We start from the raw sequence: 14513 nt of genomic DNA on the forward strand, positions 1-14513 counted from the left end.
GCCAAAATCATGCTGTGATTCACTATATTTGTACAATTTTGTCACAAATATTGAAGACATCTGGTTTAGGTTAGGTTTCAGTTATATTGACAAAGCTGTATGCCCCCAAAATGTGTGTTATAATATTTCCTCCTGCTCTAGCCTTCGAGTTCCTCCAGTTGAAGGTTATTTCATTATTAAGATAGACTTCGTTGCCATAATGACTTCACACTATACGTTTCCCTCACTGAGCTCTGTGGCTGTACACACTGTTCTCTCTCCCTTCTCTTTCCCAGTATTGGCACATTTATGCAATGCAATTTCCACTAGCTAATGGATTTTGTGTTTGTGTGAGGCTACGGACTCTAGCTATCAAAAGCAATCATAAAGTGAAAACAGTATGAATAGCATCTCACTGCTGCTGTCTGTCTGTTGGCTCTGAGATCTCCTTCAGACTATCATACAGTCAATTATTTTCTTTATGGGACCATAGTGTTTAAATAATAATAATAATACATTTTATTTTAAGTGCTTTTCAAGCTCCAAAGTCACTTTACATAGTCAAGATAATAAGAAAGATGAACACATTCATAAATGAACTCATGCATATGGTCAGGAAGCTCGATGTGAACAATAGACCTGCAGTGCAACAGATTATGAACCAACTGTGTGTCCACGGATTGGGGACAACATTTACAGCTGGACATGACTAGCATGTCTGGAGGGTAGCGTGACAAGATGGACAAGGCGAATGAGTGTGTGGACAGGAAAATAAGTGATGGGACTTAGGGTCAGAAAGCCAGGCCATTTCCTGTTGACCCTTGTATGAACTCTGACCCCTGCTGCAGGCTGCATCTATCACATGACAGGAGTAAGGTGGGGATTGAATGGATGGCCGGGTGGAGGAGGAGGGTTTAGGCCAGGCCAAATGCATTTGAATTGTGTTTGACATTTAATGAGTAATCACTTTGGCTTGGATTTGAACCTTGTTGCACATGGCCCTGCAGATGGGAGGAGGTATGAAGTGAATGAGGAAGGAATGTGGAAAGACAGAGTGAAAATGAGGAGTACAAAACAAACAAAGAGCTAAACTAAAGGAGAGGGGGAGAGAGGTCAGGGAGGATGCTAGGCTAGTGGAGAAACAAGAAGAGAAGGTGATACAATGCTGCTGCAAACATCAGTTGAAAATGAGCCAAATAGCATATAGTGACAACATGTGATTGTACCAGGAAGAAAATAGGACTATTTTCAAGATTACCTAATACCGATTTGTCTATTTCACTACTGTGTATACCTTTCACATCTAACTGCAAATAATTAGAGGGCAAACTCAAAGAATAAGTAATTCACACATTTTTACAAAAGAAAGCTTTTAATACTATAAGTATAATCATAACTGGAACATCATTATCATCAATTATCATCATTAACATTTGGAAATAAATTATTTGATCAGACCCATAAGGGACTGAGGAAGATGCAGCATGTGTAAAGTCCTTTGGCTGTCCTCCTTAAACCCAATGGCAGACAACATGGACCATGAAATGGTTCGACAGGATCGTGTGTGTGTGCGTGTGTGTGCGTGCGTGTGTGTGCGTGTGCATGTGTGTGTGTGTTCACTGTTTGGCCTATGATGTGGATCCCACAGTAAACCCTACTATTCATGTCTGACAGGATCTTAAGGAGGTAAGTGATCAACTCATTCCAACGTATTTAAACAAACCAAGGTACTGAGAGAGACAAATTGAGCTCATTCATATTGTATTAGAGTCATGCAGAGTGACGCCCTGGAAGGTCGCTGTTCACAGGACTTTTGTGAGGTCGCGTCTGTCTGACACACATATAAATACAAAAATAGATCTAAAAAAACTCAAATTAAATTAAATAAGGTGGAGAGGGGTCAGAGTGCATCACTGGCGTCCTGTCCAATCACAACACTTCAAGCCTGGGCTGTGTGAGGTCATAAAAGGCTGGGAGGAGGGGCGTTGAGGGTTATAGAGGTTAAGGTGACACAGGCAGATCGGGAGCTGTGTGTCCGACATGTGTCCTTCTGTCTTTCCGCTTGGTTTGCCAGTAGGCCAGGTGGGAGAGAGAGGCAAGTTGGCTGATCAGTGGTCCGTGTGGGGTGTTCCTCTATGCTCCTAGAGGGGGCGCTATCCTGGGATTCAGACAGCTCACTGTCACCATAGAGTATGTAGAGAGGGAAGGGGCTGAGGACGCTCGCCTCTTCCACCCTGAAGTGGGCTTGGCTCACACTCAAGGGCTCAGTGTGGTGTGTGTCTTTGTCTACGTCTGAGATGGAATGTAAGTATGTTATTGATGGTATAAGAGGGGCCAGCGGTGGTATGTTAAGGGCAGTGTATGAATGTTGCAGACAGTGGGTTGAGTGGGTTGAGTGACTATGTGGAGGTCAGGGAATGTAAACATTTGGACTGCGCCATGCTGTCGTAGTTAGCGTGTGTCGGGTGTGTGAGCCCCCATCTCTCCCAGGATGGCCCCTCTCTCCCCTCTCCCCTCTCCTTCACACCCTTCCTTCTCAGTTAGTGGGCGTGTATGTCCAGGCCCTGGCCTATGAGGATATCGGCGGGGTGGGGGTGGGGCGGCGGGTGCAGCAGCATGGCGGGGTGGGGGCCGGGGTAGGGGTGCAGGGACGGGCCGGCGTGGGGGTAGCCAGACTGGGACAGCAGGGCCCCGGGGTACTCTGCTGGAAGAGACGGCATCCCCTGAAGACCTGCGGGGGGGGGGGGGGGGAGAGAGAGAGAGAGAGAGAGAGAGAGAGAGAGAGAGAGAGAGAGAGAGAAATTGATATTAGTAGGTACTACAGTATACCACTGAATGTGTGCACCAAATGATTGGTAAAAACACTAGGGTCATGCCCACCTGGCATGACCATAAAACACTAGTTCACCATAGCGAAACCTTTTAAAACGGAAAAACTGAAAGGAGTCCGTTTTATTCTCTTTGTTGCCTAAATGAACATGGCCCATTCGTCCTTATCTCTGTCTCTTACCTGCTGCCCTGAGAGCCAGGTGGGCTTGGCCGTCCAGTCCGTAGCCCCCCAGTGCTGCTCCCTCTGGGCTGTAAGGACCGCTTTGACCTGGTCAACCAAACACACACCCATCATTCACCTAGCCTGAATGTCCATATAGATCAGCTATACACATATTCACTCAAAATACACACCTATAGTATTAATACAACCTAGCTACATCAGTAACAATACATTAGAGCGGGAATACGGTGGTAATAACATGGTATTATTACCTGAGCGATTTGACTGGTCAATCATGGGCTGTACTATTCTCCGTCTTGCATTGATAAACCTGGAGAGGAAAGAGGGGATACGAAAAAGCGGGAGAATAGGAGCAGAGAACACAAAGAGAGGGAGGATGGAATAGAAGGAGAGTCGGGAGAGGGAGAGAACACTAGTTAATGGAGAAAAATACTAACGCGTGGAATATTAACCTTTCACTTTTCAACCACTTAAACCCTTTCATGGTTCACCGTCAAGCCACATTAGAACAGAGGGCGTATGGGTCTCTGGGTGATAATGGATTGATCAGTATTGATGGGGTCAGTGAAGGTCACGCTAAGGACCGGGCGACGAGGGACACAGTACAGTAGTAAAACACACGAGCTGATCATTGGTTATTGATCAGGGGGGTACTGACCAGTTGTTGACCTGCAGGATGGTCAGTCCTGTGTCCTGTGCCAGCTGCTTCTTCTGCTCCTCCGAAGGGTATGGATGCTGCGAAGGGACATTCAGAACAACGGCATTATGAATTTGCAAAACTGGTTGAGATTCAGCAAGAGCATGGTTAGCCTTTGCTTTTGGCATACATTATCATTCCATAAAGTCATCAAATGTATCATTTTGGCACACACATACAGCACACACAAATGGCTCCACAACATTAAAGCAATGGTAGTAGACCAGTGTCAACATGACTGAGAAGACACATGACCTGGTATGAAAGACAAAACAAAACAAGATGGGAAATATTATCAACATTACTTTGCACTTTTCACTGGCTGTCCCTCAGGTTGTGGCAGGAGGACACATATTTGGCTGCCAAAACTGCACATTTTGGCTTTTCACCAAATAAATATTAGATTTTTTCTTCATTTATAGTTTCAAATTCTTTGTATTGAATTATAATTTTGGGAAAGAAATATTCTCTTAGGTCTGAGTATTTGTCACAGTGTAATAGGAAATGCAGCTCTGTCTCTACCTCTCCCCTGGAGCAGAGTGAGCACAGCCTGTCCTCTCTGGGAAGCGAGGTTTGTCTGTGACGACCGGTCTCTATAGCCAGACTGTGCTCACTGAGTCTGTGCCTAGTCAATGTTTTCCTCAGTTTTCTATCAGTCACAGTGGTCAGATAGTCTGCCACCATGTACTGTCTGTTTGAGTCTGTGCCTAGTCAATGTTTTCCTCAGTTTTCTATCAGTCACAGTGGTCAGATAGTCTGCCACCATGTACTGTCTGTTTAGAGCCAAATAGCATTGAAGTTTACTTTGATTTTTTGTGGTGTCTTTCCAATATGTGATATATTTTTCTTTTTGTTTTGTGATGATTTGGTTGGGCCAGATTTTCTGAGGGCTGTCCTGAGGCTCTATGGGGTTGGTTTGGGTTGGTGAACTGAGCCTCAGAACAAGCTGGCTGAGGGGACTCTTCTCTTGTTTCATCTCTTGACATTGTAGAGCTGTGTGATGGAATGTTTTGGGGTCACTTGTTTTTAGATGGTTGTAAAATTTGATGGCTCTTTCCCTCTCTCTCTCCATCTCTCTCTCTCTCTCTCTCTCTCTCTCTCTCTCTCTCTCTCTCTCTCTCTCTCTCTCTCTCTCTCTCTCTCTCCTCTAGAACAGTCATAATTAGTGAGAATGACTTTGGAGTTTTTAAGTATAACTGCTAATTATCAGAACTACTACATTTCATCATCAATTGTTCTCTCTCTGTTCAGAACTATTCAACGTTTAACGTCTTATTCACACATTATCTCGCTGTCATTTAATTATATTTTCAACTTAATTTTTTTGCATTACCCTGTACGATGTCCCCTTCCTCCTTTCCTCCCTCTTTCCTCTCCTCTCGGCTCCCCTCCTCTGCTTTTCTCTGCTTCTATCTATCATTCTTCTCTCACTATTATTTCTACTGTCACTCTTTTCTCACCGATAAATGCTGGAAGAGCCATGCCCTCATGATGTTGGTTGCCAGTTTGGGGAAAATTCCTCTCTTCTTGTTGTTCCTTCTGTCTCGGTCCGTCTCGTCCTCCTCTCCCGTACTGGGGGAGGCCACGCCCCCATCCAAACCATCCCCTGCCAGAGGACAATAGAGATATGGCATTAGCACAGTACGCATGTGTGTGTGTGTGTGTGTGTGTGTGTGTGTGTGTGTGTGTGTGTGTGTGTGTGTGTGTGTGTGTGTGTGTGTGTGTGTGTGTGTGTGTGTGTGTGTGTGTGTGTGTGTGTGTGTGTGTGTGTGTGTGTGTGTGTGTGTGTGTGTGTTAACATGTCCAATTGATGTCAGGTTTATGGCTTTATGTGTGTATGTCGATTATGTTGTCAGCATAAGTGATTGGAAAGATGAGTGTGTGTTTGTGCAGGTGTGTGTATGAGTTAGTGTGTTAGAGGTACCCGTATCGCTGCAGTTGTCTGTGCTGTGTGAAGGCAGACCACATGACATGCCAGGGGTCCCTAGTGGAGTGGACGCACAGTCATCTGGGTCCCGCAACCACGACTGATTCTACAGAGAGGGAGGGAAGGAAAGAGATAGAAACATATTGAGATTAACAGGAAAAGATGTGAGAATGTAGCGAAAGAAATGAACATTTATTCACTCTTTAGTGACAAGTATTTTGCCCAATAGGGCTTCATCAATGTCTTTTTCAGAGACATATTGAGAGAGAGATATACTGAGAAATCTGAGACTTTTGAGCTCATTTTTCATGTTCTCCTTGGTCTAGCCAATCGTCATTCAGGTGTCACCTACCTGCTCCGACAGACTGGTGCAGGAGCCAGTGAAATCCTCCACGTCGGACTTGGACCCGCCCTCCCTGTCATCCAAAATCAGGTCTGTGGGCATCTTGCCCTTCAGGCAGGTAATGTAGCGATTGCAGAAGTTATCACACAGGTCATGAACCTGGAGAATAGAAGACAAAGAAGAGGGAGAAGAGATGCTGTCAGGAAATAGCATAGTACTGTAATGGTTTAGGTGTATGATGGCTGATCATATTTGGTTTGCCTGCTTTCAGCAGTCACTAGTCTGAATCATAAAGGGTAAGAGGAGACAGAGACAGAGACAGAGACAGAGAGAGAATAGATTTAAGATGAGTGAAGAAGGACACCTTTTCCAGCTCCAACAGGTGGAACCGTAGTACCTGGATGGCCTGGATCATCTGAGGAGAAGAACAGATTGGTAGCTATGAACACAATGCGTTGAGTTATTCTTAATCGATCTCTACTGTGTGTGTCGATACATGTAGGCTATAAGCATTTGGTTCTTTTGCTGTTACAATATATACATTTGTATTTATTTTCATACCAGGTTGTCCAGTTCAGGATTTGTTGAAAAAATGGGCTTCTCTGAGCGAATCTGAAACACACAAGGAACGGTGTCCACGGTCATTTGGATAATGGTTGGAGCTCGGAGTTTAAGATTTTCCCTGTACCCTGTAATTACACCTGCAACCCTGTACATGTGACTATTAAACTTCTAATCTAAAATCCAATCATGAATCACTGCCGGCTCGGAGAGCTGTAACTCACCTGTTTGGCGAAGGCTGCGATGTCATCGTTGAAGGAGTCTGAGGAGCATACATCACTGTGATTGGTCAAGCCTTGGAGGTGGGGTGGCACTGAGAGGGCTGTGACATCCCGCGGGGAGCAGGTGGCCAGCTCACACTTCTCAAACACCAGGGCCAGAAGTGGAAACAGGGGATGACTGTGCACACAGAACACACACAGTGTTAACACATTATGCACACACACACACCTCACACACATGCGTGTACACAATACATACACACACATCCAGGAAAATGCATATAGGCACAAAGCACACTGATAGTAAATATACATGCATACTGTTAGAATGAAATGAAACAAACACACACTCTGCACTGAAATAGTTATTTTCTGCTCACCCATAGATCTGGTCCCTGTGGTGTTTGAGGGAATCTGGGACAGTGTGGCCATAGTGAGGGGGGGGCAGTGACCTCATGGCCTCTCCATACCCCCCCACAGGCATGCCCTCTGACCCTGAGTAGTGCACCAGGTCTTCATACTGAGGAACAGGGGGGAGATAACATGTTCAACGTGTGTGTTGGGGTGTATTTCAATTATCTCTATTGTGTTGTTTTGGTTTTACACCTAGGAGTTGTGGAGAGAAGTAGAGAAAGTTTGTGTGTGTGTGTGTCTGTGCGTGCGTGTGCACATGTGTGTGTGTGTCTGTGTGTGAGTAAGAGCAAGAGAGAGAGAGAGAGAGAGAGAGAGAGAGAGAGAGAGAAAGAAATTAGGAGATGAGGCCCCCTGTGAATATGAAAGCAGATCACTTCGAAGCTGTATCTAATTTTCTCTCCTCCTTCATAAACACTGACTAGAGGCTCCTTGCTGAGCAGTTTTTCAGAGGGAAAAGCTACATCCACCCTGGGACAATTGACATGAGATAAACAAACACACAGAGATTCATACATAAACATGAGCCTATGCTCTCTATTTCGCTGTCAGTCTCATATCTCTCTCTCAACATTACAGAGCTGATGTGTGTTCAACTGTAGCTGACTTCAGTCTCCAAGGCTCTTCAGCAAAAGCCAGTGGTTTTCTCCTGGATTAAAGTATGGCCAATCATAGTCCCATATGGCTGCGTGATCACAGCGTGCACCTGCTCTGCGGTTTTGTCGTGCCACCTTTTGTTTTATGAATACTCGCTATTAACACAATCACCACTATCAGATTCCGCGCCTTTGTGTACTCAGGAGCTCTCTGATTACAGTGCGACTGTAGCGGCTGTGCGGCATCTGATCAAAGCACCAAAATCAAGAAGATGAATTCTTCAAATGTTCCTAAAAGGCATGAGGCTGAGAGAAGGGCTTCATATGTGAGAAATACTTACGGTGTTAATACGATTATAATTTACTGCAATCCTCATCGTAATCAGGATAGTTCAAAGAGAGAGCTTAGTTTGCTATACAATATATAGGGATAGGCTATATCGTTCATTTTTATTCAGCAATTAAATTGAACATGTGTTTTACTACATAGGCTATGGCATATATTAGAAATATTAACGCTAACAATTAACCACAGACCAGTGGATGGATAACATAGCAGCATGCGCTTCCTTCATATTTTGTTATTGCAGTTGTTTTAAGTAATAAAACCGTTAGAATAAACTATACAAATACTTGTTTGAACTTGCAATGTCCAATATATTCAATACATACAAATCACTTTCCACCAGATTGCCTATTGGCAAAAACAAAGTTAGCAAACATTCGACTATAGGCCTATATTTCCAAATCCATTCCACAGTTTCATTATTCAGACAAATGCAATGTATTTCATTCGAGTAGCCTATGTTCAAAATAAAAAGCAACAATGGGAACGTAAATTAAAATTCGTATGCTATGTTGTCCCAACACCCTGCTTATTCCAATCAAAAGTGATAGAGTTGTTGTCAATAGTTTTCCATTTAGCATACATGTAGGCCTAATATTCGTAAGTAGTTATGTGAAAACAGAATGGTCTGCAGGTTTCCAAACGGATGCCTTTTCTTTCCGTTATTGAAGGTCGCCTAATAGCCATATGCTCAAATGACAGACTAGTGTCACCAATTGTAAACAGTGGGATACACTGTATATTTTACAGTGCATGGGACAACATATATAATTTATCAAATTCACTTCCCATTGCTGCATATAACCGGAATTAGGCTAATTATGGATAATTGACTGACACACTTTCTTGACCTTGTTTCAGTGAACTAAAGTAGCCTATAGCCTATAGGCTATGTATTAATTGTAATCAAATTGGACAAAGAAAGTACCTGTTTTGTTGACTTTAATTTGCGTAAAGTACTCAATTCTTAACAGGATTACACTAATATAACGAAAAGCAAATGTAAAATGTAAATAAAAAGCGACTGTGTAATTGTCATCTGTAGGCCTAATTACAGTAAACCGAAAAATCCTATCCGGAAAAGTTTCTTTGATTTGCACGACACGAAGCCGTTGACACTCGGGCTATATGACAACATTTCTTAATTTCCTCACTCAACTGCAAGCCGAACGTGTTATTAAAACACAGATAACAAATATCCTAAATTTCATCTGACCTATTATCTTTTTAAAATTGTAATTACATACAGAAAAGAGCAACCGTTCACTGTATGGGAGTTTGACAAGTTATTCAAAGAAGATGGTACCCTATGTCTGCAGCTTTTGATATTCAGCAGGTTATTGCTACGTGTGTTACGTGTGTGTTACGTGTGTGTGTGTGTTGTGTGTGTGATACAATGTCAGGAGTAGCCTACTATGGCAATTATCTTTAAGAATGGAAAAGAGTGGCCACTGACTGTATAGTGCACATAGCAACGAGATCCGCGAGCCGTGGACTCACTGTAGCAAAAGAGTTGACCTACTTAACGACTTGGTCTGCCTCTCCCTGTCTCTCTTTTTCCTCGACCTACTCACTTCACCTCATACTGTAAATGGACATGTCATGTCTTTCCACTTTCACAACCACTTTTATTGGTCCTATAATCGACTGTTAATTGCTGCAGGAAACACACATTTTCACTTTTAAATAACCTATATTTCAAATATTTCACTATACATGTTGAAATCCAGAAAACGTTTATGGCTATCAAGGGAGACGTTGTACACCCTATATAAAAGCTATATGTTTATAGTCCTAAAGCCTTTGCAAAATAATGAGAATAGTATCATTCTGACACTTGTTCATTTATATGTGACCCTATACTGAAATATAAAGAAAAATGAACAGCAAATTTAATAGGCAAGATAATATATGTGAAATGTAACCTATATGAAATGTATAGGATATTTCCACATGTCAAACTAGGCTGCTTGACATTATATCGACACGACCCTAATGATTTAGTTCAGGTCAGTCTATTAAGGAATATTCAGAGCATGCACAATTATGTCAATAATTATGACCATTCCTTCTGATAGCTTGATGTGAACTCCTTGACATATTGCTGCTGCCTTCGTTGGCGCTGTATAGCTGGGAGCTTTGGCCTACGCGAGGGAGGACAGGGAGGGAGGCGAGACAGGCAGCGAGGGAGGACAGGGAGGGAGGCGAGACAGGCAGCGAGGGAGGACAGGGAGGGAGGCGAGACAGGCAGCGAGGGGCGCTACATCAAAACGTAAGGACCGAGCAAAGAGGCAAAATGCTACATAATAACCAAACTAGCAAGATTATTATCTGGAGAGAAGGATACGCACTACCGTGATACTACAAACGACGAGTGAGTGTAAAGTATGCAGTAGAATAGAGTAAACAGCCATCATACCCTCTTATCCATGCGACACGGAAGCCAATCCTACTCCGGGAAGGATGAGACCAGAGCGGCTGTCCAGCGCAGGCGTTCTGCCTCCTGTATAGATTATCTGATGAAATAATGCGCTCTTTAATATACGAATAGAGGTGAAATTATAACAGTTGTAGAATCAAACATTTAATCTCATCATTATTAAGAAGGGTTTTGGTTATAAAAAACAAGAGCTGACCCAGAGTGTACCATGATTATGCTATAGCAATAGCCGAGGCTACTATGGGCTACAATACACTACATATAATTCCGAAGTGAATCGAATCGTTACTTTTATTGCAATCAAGCAGCTTTATGATCCAAACTTAGAGGTGCACGACCATAAAAGCGATGTGTATTGAACAGCTATCACTAATAAGAACATATAAACCATTAGGCTATGTTACATGCAGGCATCAAAGATTACAGAAATACAGTACACTATTTCAGAAAAATATGATTTCATAAAATATCCCACCGAAACCTAGATTTGACGTGTAGGTTATAGTCACTCTCAGGCGGTGCTCGTGGTATCCTGCATTGGCTTCGGTTTCGAGAGCGCGCTGTTGGGTCCGCACGTTATGTCTTTGGGTCCGGCTCGCAGGCGAGATGCTTGGTGAGGGGAAATTGCGTCCTTTTTGGTCGTTCTCGCTGTCCATGGGCTGTCGCGACAGGCAGGAAAATTTCACAGCGACATGGGCGATGTTGCTTTAGACATTGAGAGAGGCAGAGACGGTGAGGGGAGAGATGGTGGTTGGGAGTTGTTTGGGGGGTCAAAACACGACGGGGTCTCTAACCCCCACCTTCTTATCACACACACTCGCGCATTACAAACGCAGGATCCCCTCGTTTTATTCCAATGGAACGCTCTACACTCACATAGCATGCATTAGCACAGTTTATTCGCTCCCTTTCACCGTTGCTGAGCCATGACAAGTTAATATCTGATAACTCCAAGGTTTGAGCTCGAACACAGCATTTTCTTAATATTATCTCGTCGTCTTTATATTCCATACTCTGCAGGATAGTGTGCGCATTTATTAATTGGCGCCATACAATCGTTATTTCTACTGAAAATAATGTCTGTATTGTTTCCAACACTCGCCTCAAGCATCTGCGGTATCCCAACTCTCAGTAACTGCGTTTGTTGTTTTGAGTAGCATGTCAAATTAAGTACAATTCACAGAAAATGCTGATGATTCTTTCTGATAGGCTATATTACCATGTTGGTTATTGGCCGCACAATTCAGAATTCTGATGCATTTCTGTATAGCCAGGTTAATTTAACAACTCTGGAACAACCCCCCACAGTGCATTTTGGTATCATAAAAGTAATTATAGAATAGGCTATTAAATGTCCTATAGTTTTTACGCATGATAACATTATTTTATGATGACAAATCAGGTCATAAATAGTTTTCAATAGGATAGGCCCATGGCAATACATTTATTGGCTGATGATGACTATAGTAGTGGGTTTTTGTTTTTGTTGACTTAATGTAATTGATATGTCTTCTCCATTACAGTGCCCTAATGTCCCCACTTTGCTTGGAACAGCAGGCCATTTTATTGTTCAGAAGATGTGTGAAAACCAGGCTAGCCTTCTAAAAATCGTGTTTTCTCGTTTTAACTGGAGGGGAAACTTTCACAGCTCCGTGGACCTCGTCTTGTGTTGTAAATTACTATAAAGTAATATAATAATTATTGAAAACGGTTCTCTTTCCCCTCTCCCGCGGCGAGGGACCAACAGGCGGCCAAACTTCAATCGGCAGCGCGGTTGCAGGGACATGGGCCGGGGCAAGGCTTCACCGCGGGCGGCTTAGGGCATGACTTGGGGTGCTGCCAGCGAGCGCCGTAACATCAACCAATCTGCGGCCTTTTAACACCGCGGGAGGTTAATTCACAATAGCGATGATCATAGCCTTTAGACCCCACTAACATCGAATCCATAGCATCAATGAAAAATGTGAACGGACAGGAAAAGTCACTAACTACACGGCTTAATAGGATATTTCTAATTGATTGACAGGGATACATCCATTTCAAGTTCTATTCAGATTTTTTTATGTTTGTCATCATGGGTTAAAATAATGTATACATTTAATAGGCAACATTTTACAAACATAAATATAATCGATGCATGTATGGTGCGTGTTTCAATATTGTGTGTAGGGCTTCATGAAGAGATTACTTGTGCATAGTAGCCAACTGCAGCAAATTCGGGGGTAGAGTGGAACTTGTGCCCTATGCCCTTATCTTTGTCAGTCCAACATCCAAGCCATTATTGTACAAGATCCAAACTTATTGATGAGGTTGCTGGTGTTGTAGGGATGAACCACTAGACTATTCCCTTGTGGAAGCCCACCCTTGTGCTTCAATGAAGTCCATGTTATCCCGTTTCTGACACCAATATAGTGACTTTAGAGGTAAAGCCTCAGGACTTAAAGGGGGAATCTGCAGTTGAAACAACAACAAAGCGGCCACCCTATGTATTTTGGGTTCTGTTGGAGTACGACAGTTGAACATGAGGCATTGAGGCATTTCTAACATATATTCTTCAAGAATCAATGGGTAGCCTATATATCATTCATTTAAAAGTCAAACAATGGATGCAGATTGCCCCCTTATAGCCTCAGCCTAGCATCTCTTTAGCACTGGCAGTTTGAAGTGACTCCCGTCACTAGCCAGCTACCACCAGGTTACTCAACCCTGCACCTCAGAGGCTGCTGCCCTGTGTACCTAGACATGGAATCACTGGTCACTTTAATAATGGAACACTAGTTACTTTAATAATGTTTCCATACTGCTTGACTCATTTCATGTGTATATACTGTATTCTATTCTACTGTATTTTAGTCAATGCCACTCCAACATTGCTCATCCTAATATTTATATATTTTTGAATTAAATTTTTTAACTTTTAGATTTGTGTGTATCGTTAGATATTACTGCACTTTTGGAGCTAGGAACACAAGCATTTTGCTACACCCGCAATAACATCTGCTAAGTATGTGTATGTAACCAATATCATTTGATTTTAAATCCATTTTTGTTGTTGTTGCAAATTCCGATTCAAATCTTTTCTTTTTCCTGCAGTCTGAACAGCCAAAAAGCACATGGAATTGGATATTTAAATACACATTTAAAACCACCTTAGTAAGTAGTTTGAAATCAGATACAAATCTGATTCCTGGCCATGTGACTTCCTGACCATGAACAGTCAAATCTGATTTATTTGCCTTCAAGTGGTTTTTAGACTTTACAATGGCATATTTTGTTGCTTGCTAGCTACTCTGTTGACAGTTTGACAAGAACATGTGGTAACTAACTAGCTTGTTAATGGTTTACAAACAAATTCGTTAATGTGCTAGAAAGTTAAACAGCTACCTAGCTAACTCGTTGACTGCTGTGGCTAGCTAGCTAGTTGACTGCTGTGGCTAGCCAAAAATAACTAACTTTGAAAGTTGAATCATCTTATCCTTTGAGGTTTAAAAAAAGTGTTCTTACACTATGATTTTGAACATGCCGAGCAACTGGGAAACATCCATGGCAGGCATTGTTGTCACCTTAGCTTGCTACATAACTTCTAAGTGAGCACCACCACCAATCAGCCCACACCACTGCGAACACACCCGTCGTTACTATGACAACTAGTGTAGCCATGTCAGCAAATGACTGCTGTCTGAACCACACACAAATCTGATTTGGTCACTTGTAACTTGCTGTTTGGACAGTCAGTATTCCAAAATATATTTGAAAACAAAACTGATTTGAGCATTAAGGCCTGCAGTGTGAACAAGGCTTAAGTCCAACCCACCTATGCAATTAGGGGTCGGAATCTTTTGACAAGGATGCTGGTGTACTAAGGACGTCATACTATATACGATATTTTCAGTGTAGGGAGAGGATGCTAAAAGGAGTAGTTCTGAGTAGCCTATATGGTAAGGCTGCTGCAGTTGTTTGTCAGGCCCTGTCAGGGTTG

General features: G+C 42.7%; 1 protein-coding gene across 2 annotated transcripts; it reads right to left on the reverse strand.

Moving 5' to 3' along the window:
• Positions 1-1332: 1332 nt before the first annotated feature.
• Positions 1333-11606, reverse strand: meis3 (myeloid ecotropic viral integration site 3). 2 transcript variants are annotated; one of them, XM_071357013.1, is made up of 13 exons: positions 11016-11606; positions 10514-10610; positions 7122-7261; positions 6745-6919; positions 6521-6571; positions 6324-6374; positions 5969-6118; positions 5614-5722; positions 5150-5295; positions 3651-3727; positions 3244-3302; positions 2990-3076; positions 1333-2710 (listed from the first exon to the last, which is right to left on the reverse strand). In XM_071357013.1, the coding sequence occupies exons 2-13, from the start codon at positions 10523-10525 to the stop codon at positions 2520-2522; spliced, it is 1248 nt and encodes a 415-aa protein (XP_071213114.1). In that variant the 5' UTR covers positions 10526-10610; positions 11016-11606; the 3' UTR covers positions 1333-2519. The 2 variants fall into 2 exon arrangements, with proteins under 2 accessions (XP_071213114.1, XP_071213113.1); XM_071357012.1 differs by having other exon boundaries at positions 11010-11606.
• Positions 11607-14513: the final 2907 nt, after the last annotated feature.

Source organism: Salvelinus alpinus, chromosome 21, assembly GCF_045679555.1.
Source record: "Salvelinus alpinus chromosome 21, SLU_Salpinus.1, whole genome shotgun sequence".
Classification (NCBI taxonomy): Eukaryota; Metazoa; Chordata; class Actinopteri; order Salmoniformes; family Salmonidae; genus Salvelinus; species Salvelinus alpinus.

Excerpts from the sequence above, each read along its gene's own strand:
- meis3 (XM_071357013.1), bottom strand. Across the intron at positions 6,375-6,520 it reads ATCCTGAACTGGACAACCTG|ATGATCCAGGCCATCCAGGT; the intron begins GTATGAAAATAA and ends TCTTCTCCTCAG. Across the intron at positions 5,723-5,968 it reads GCACCAGTCTGTCGGAGCAG|AATCAGTCGTGGTTGCGGGA; the intron begins GTAGGTGACACC and ends CCCTCTCTGTAG.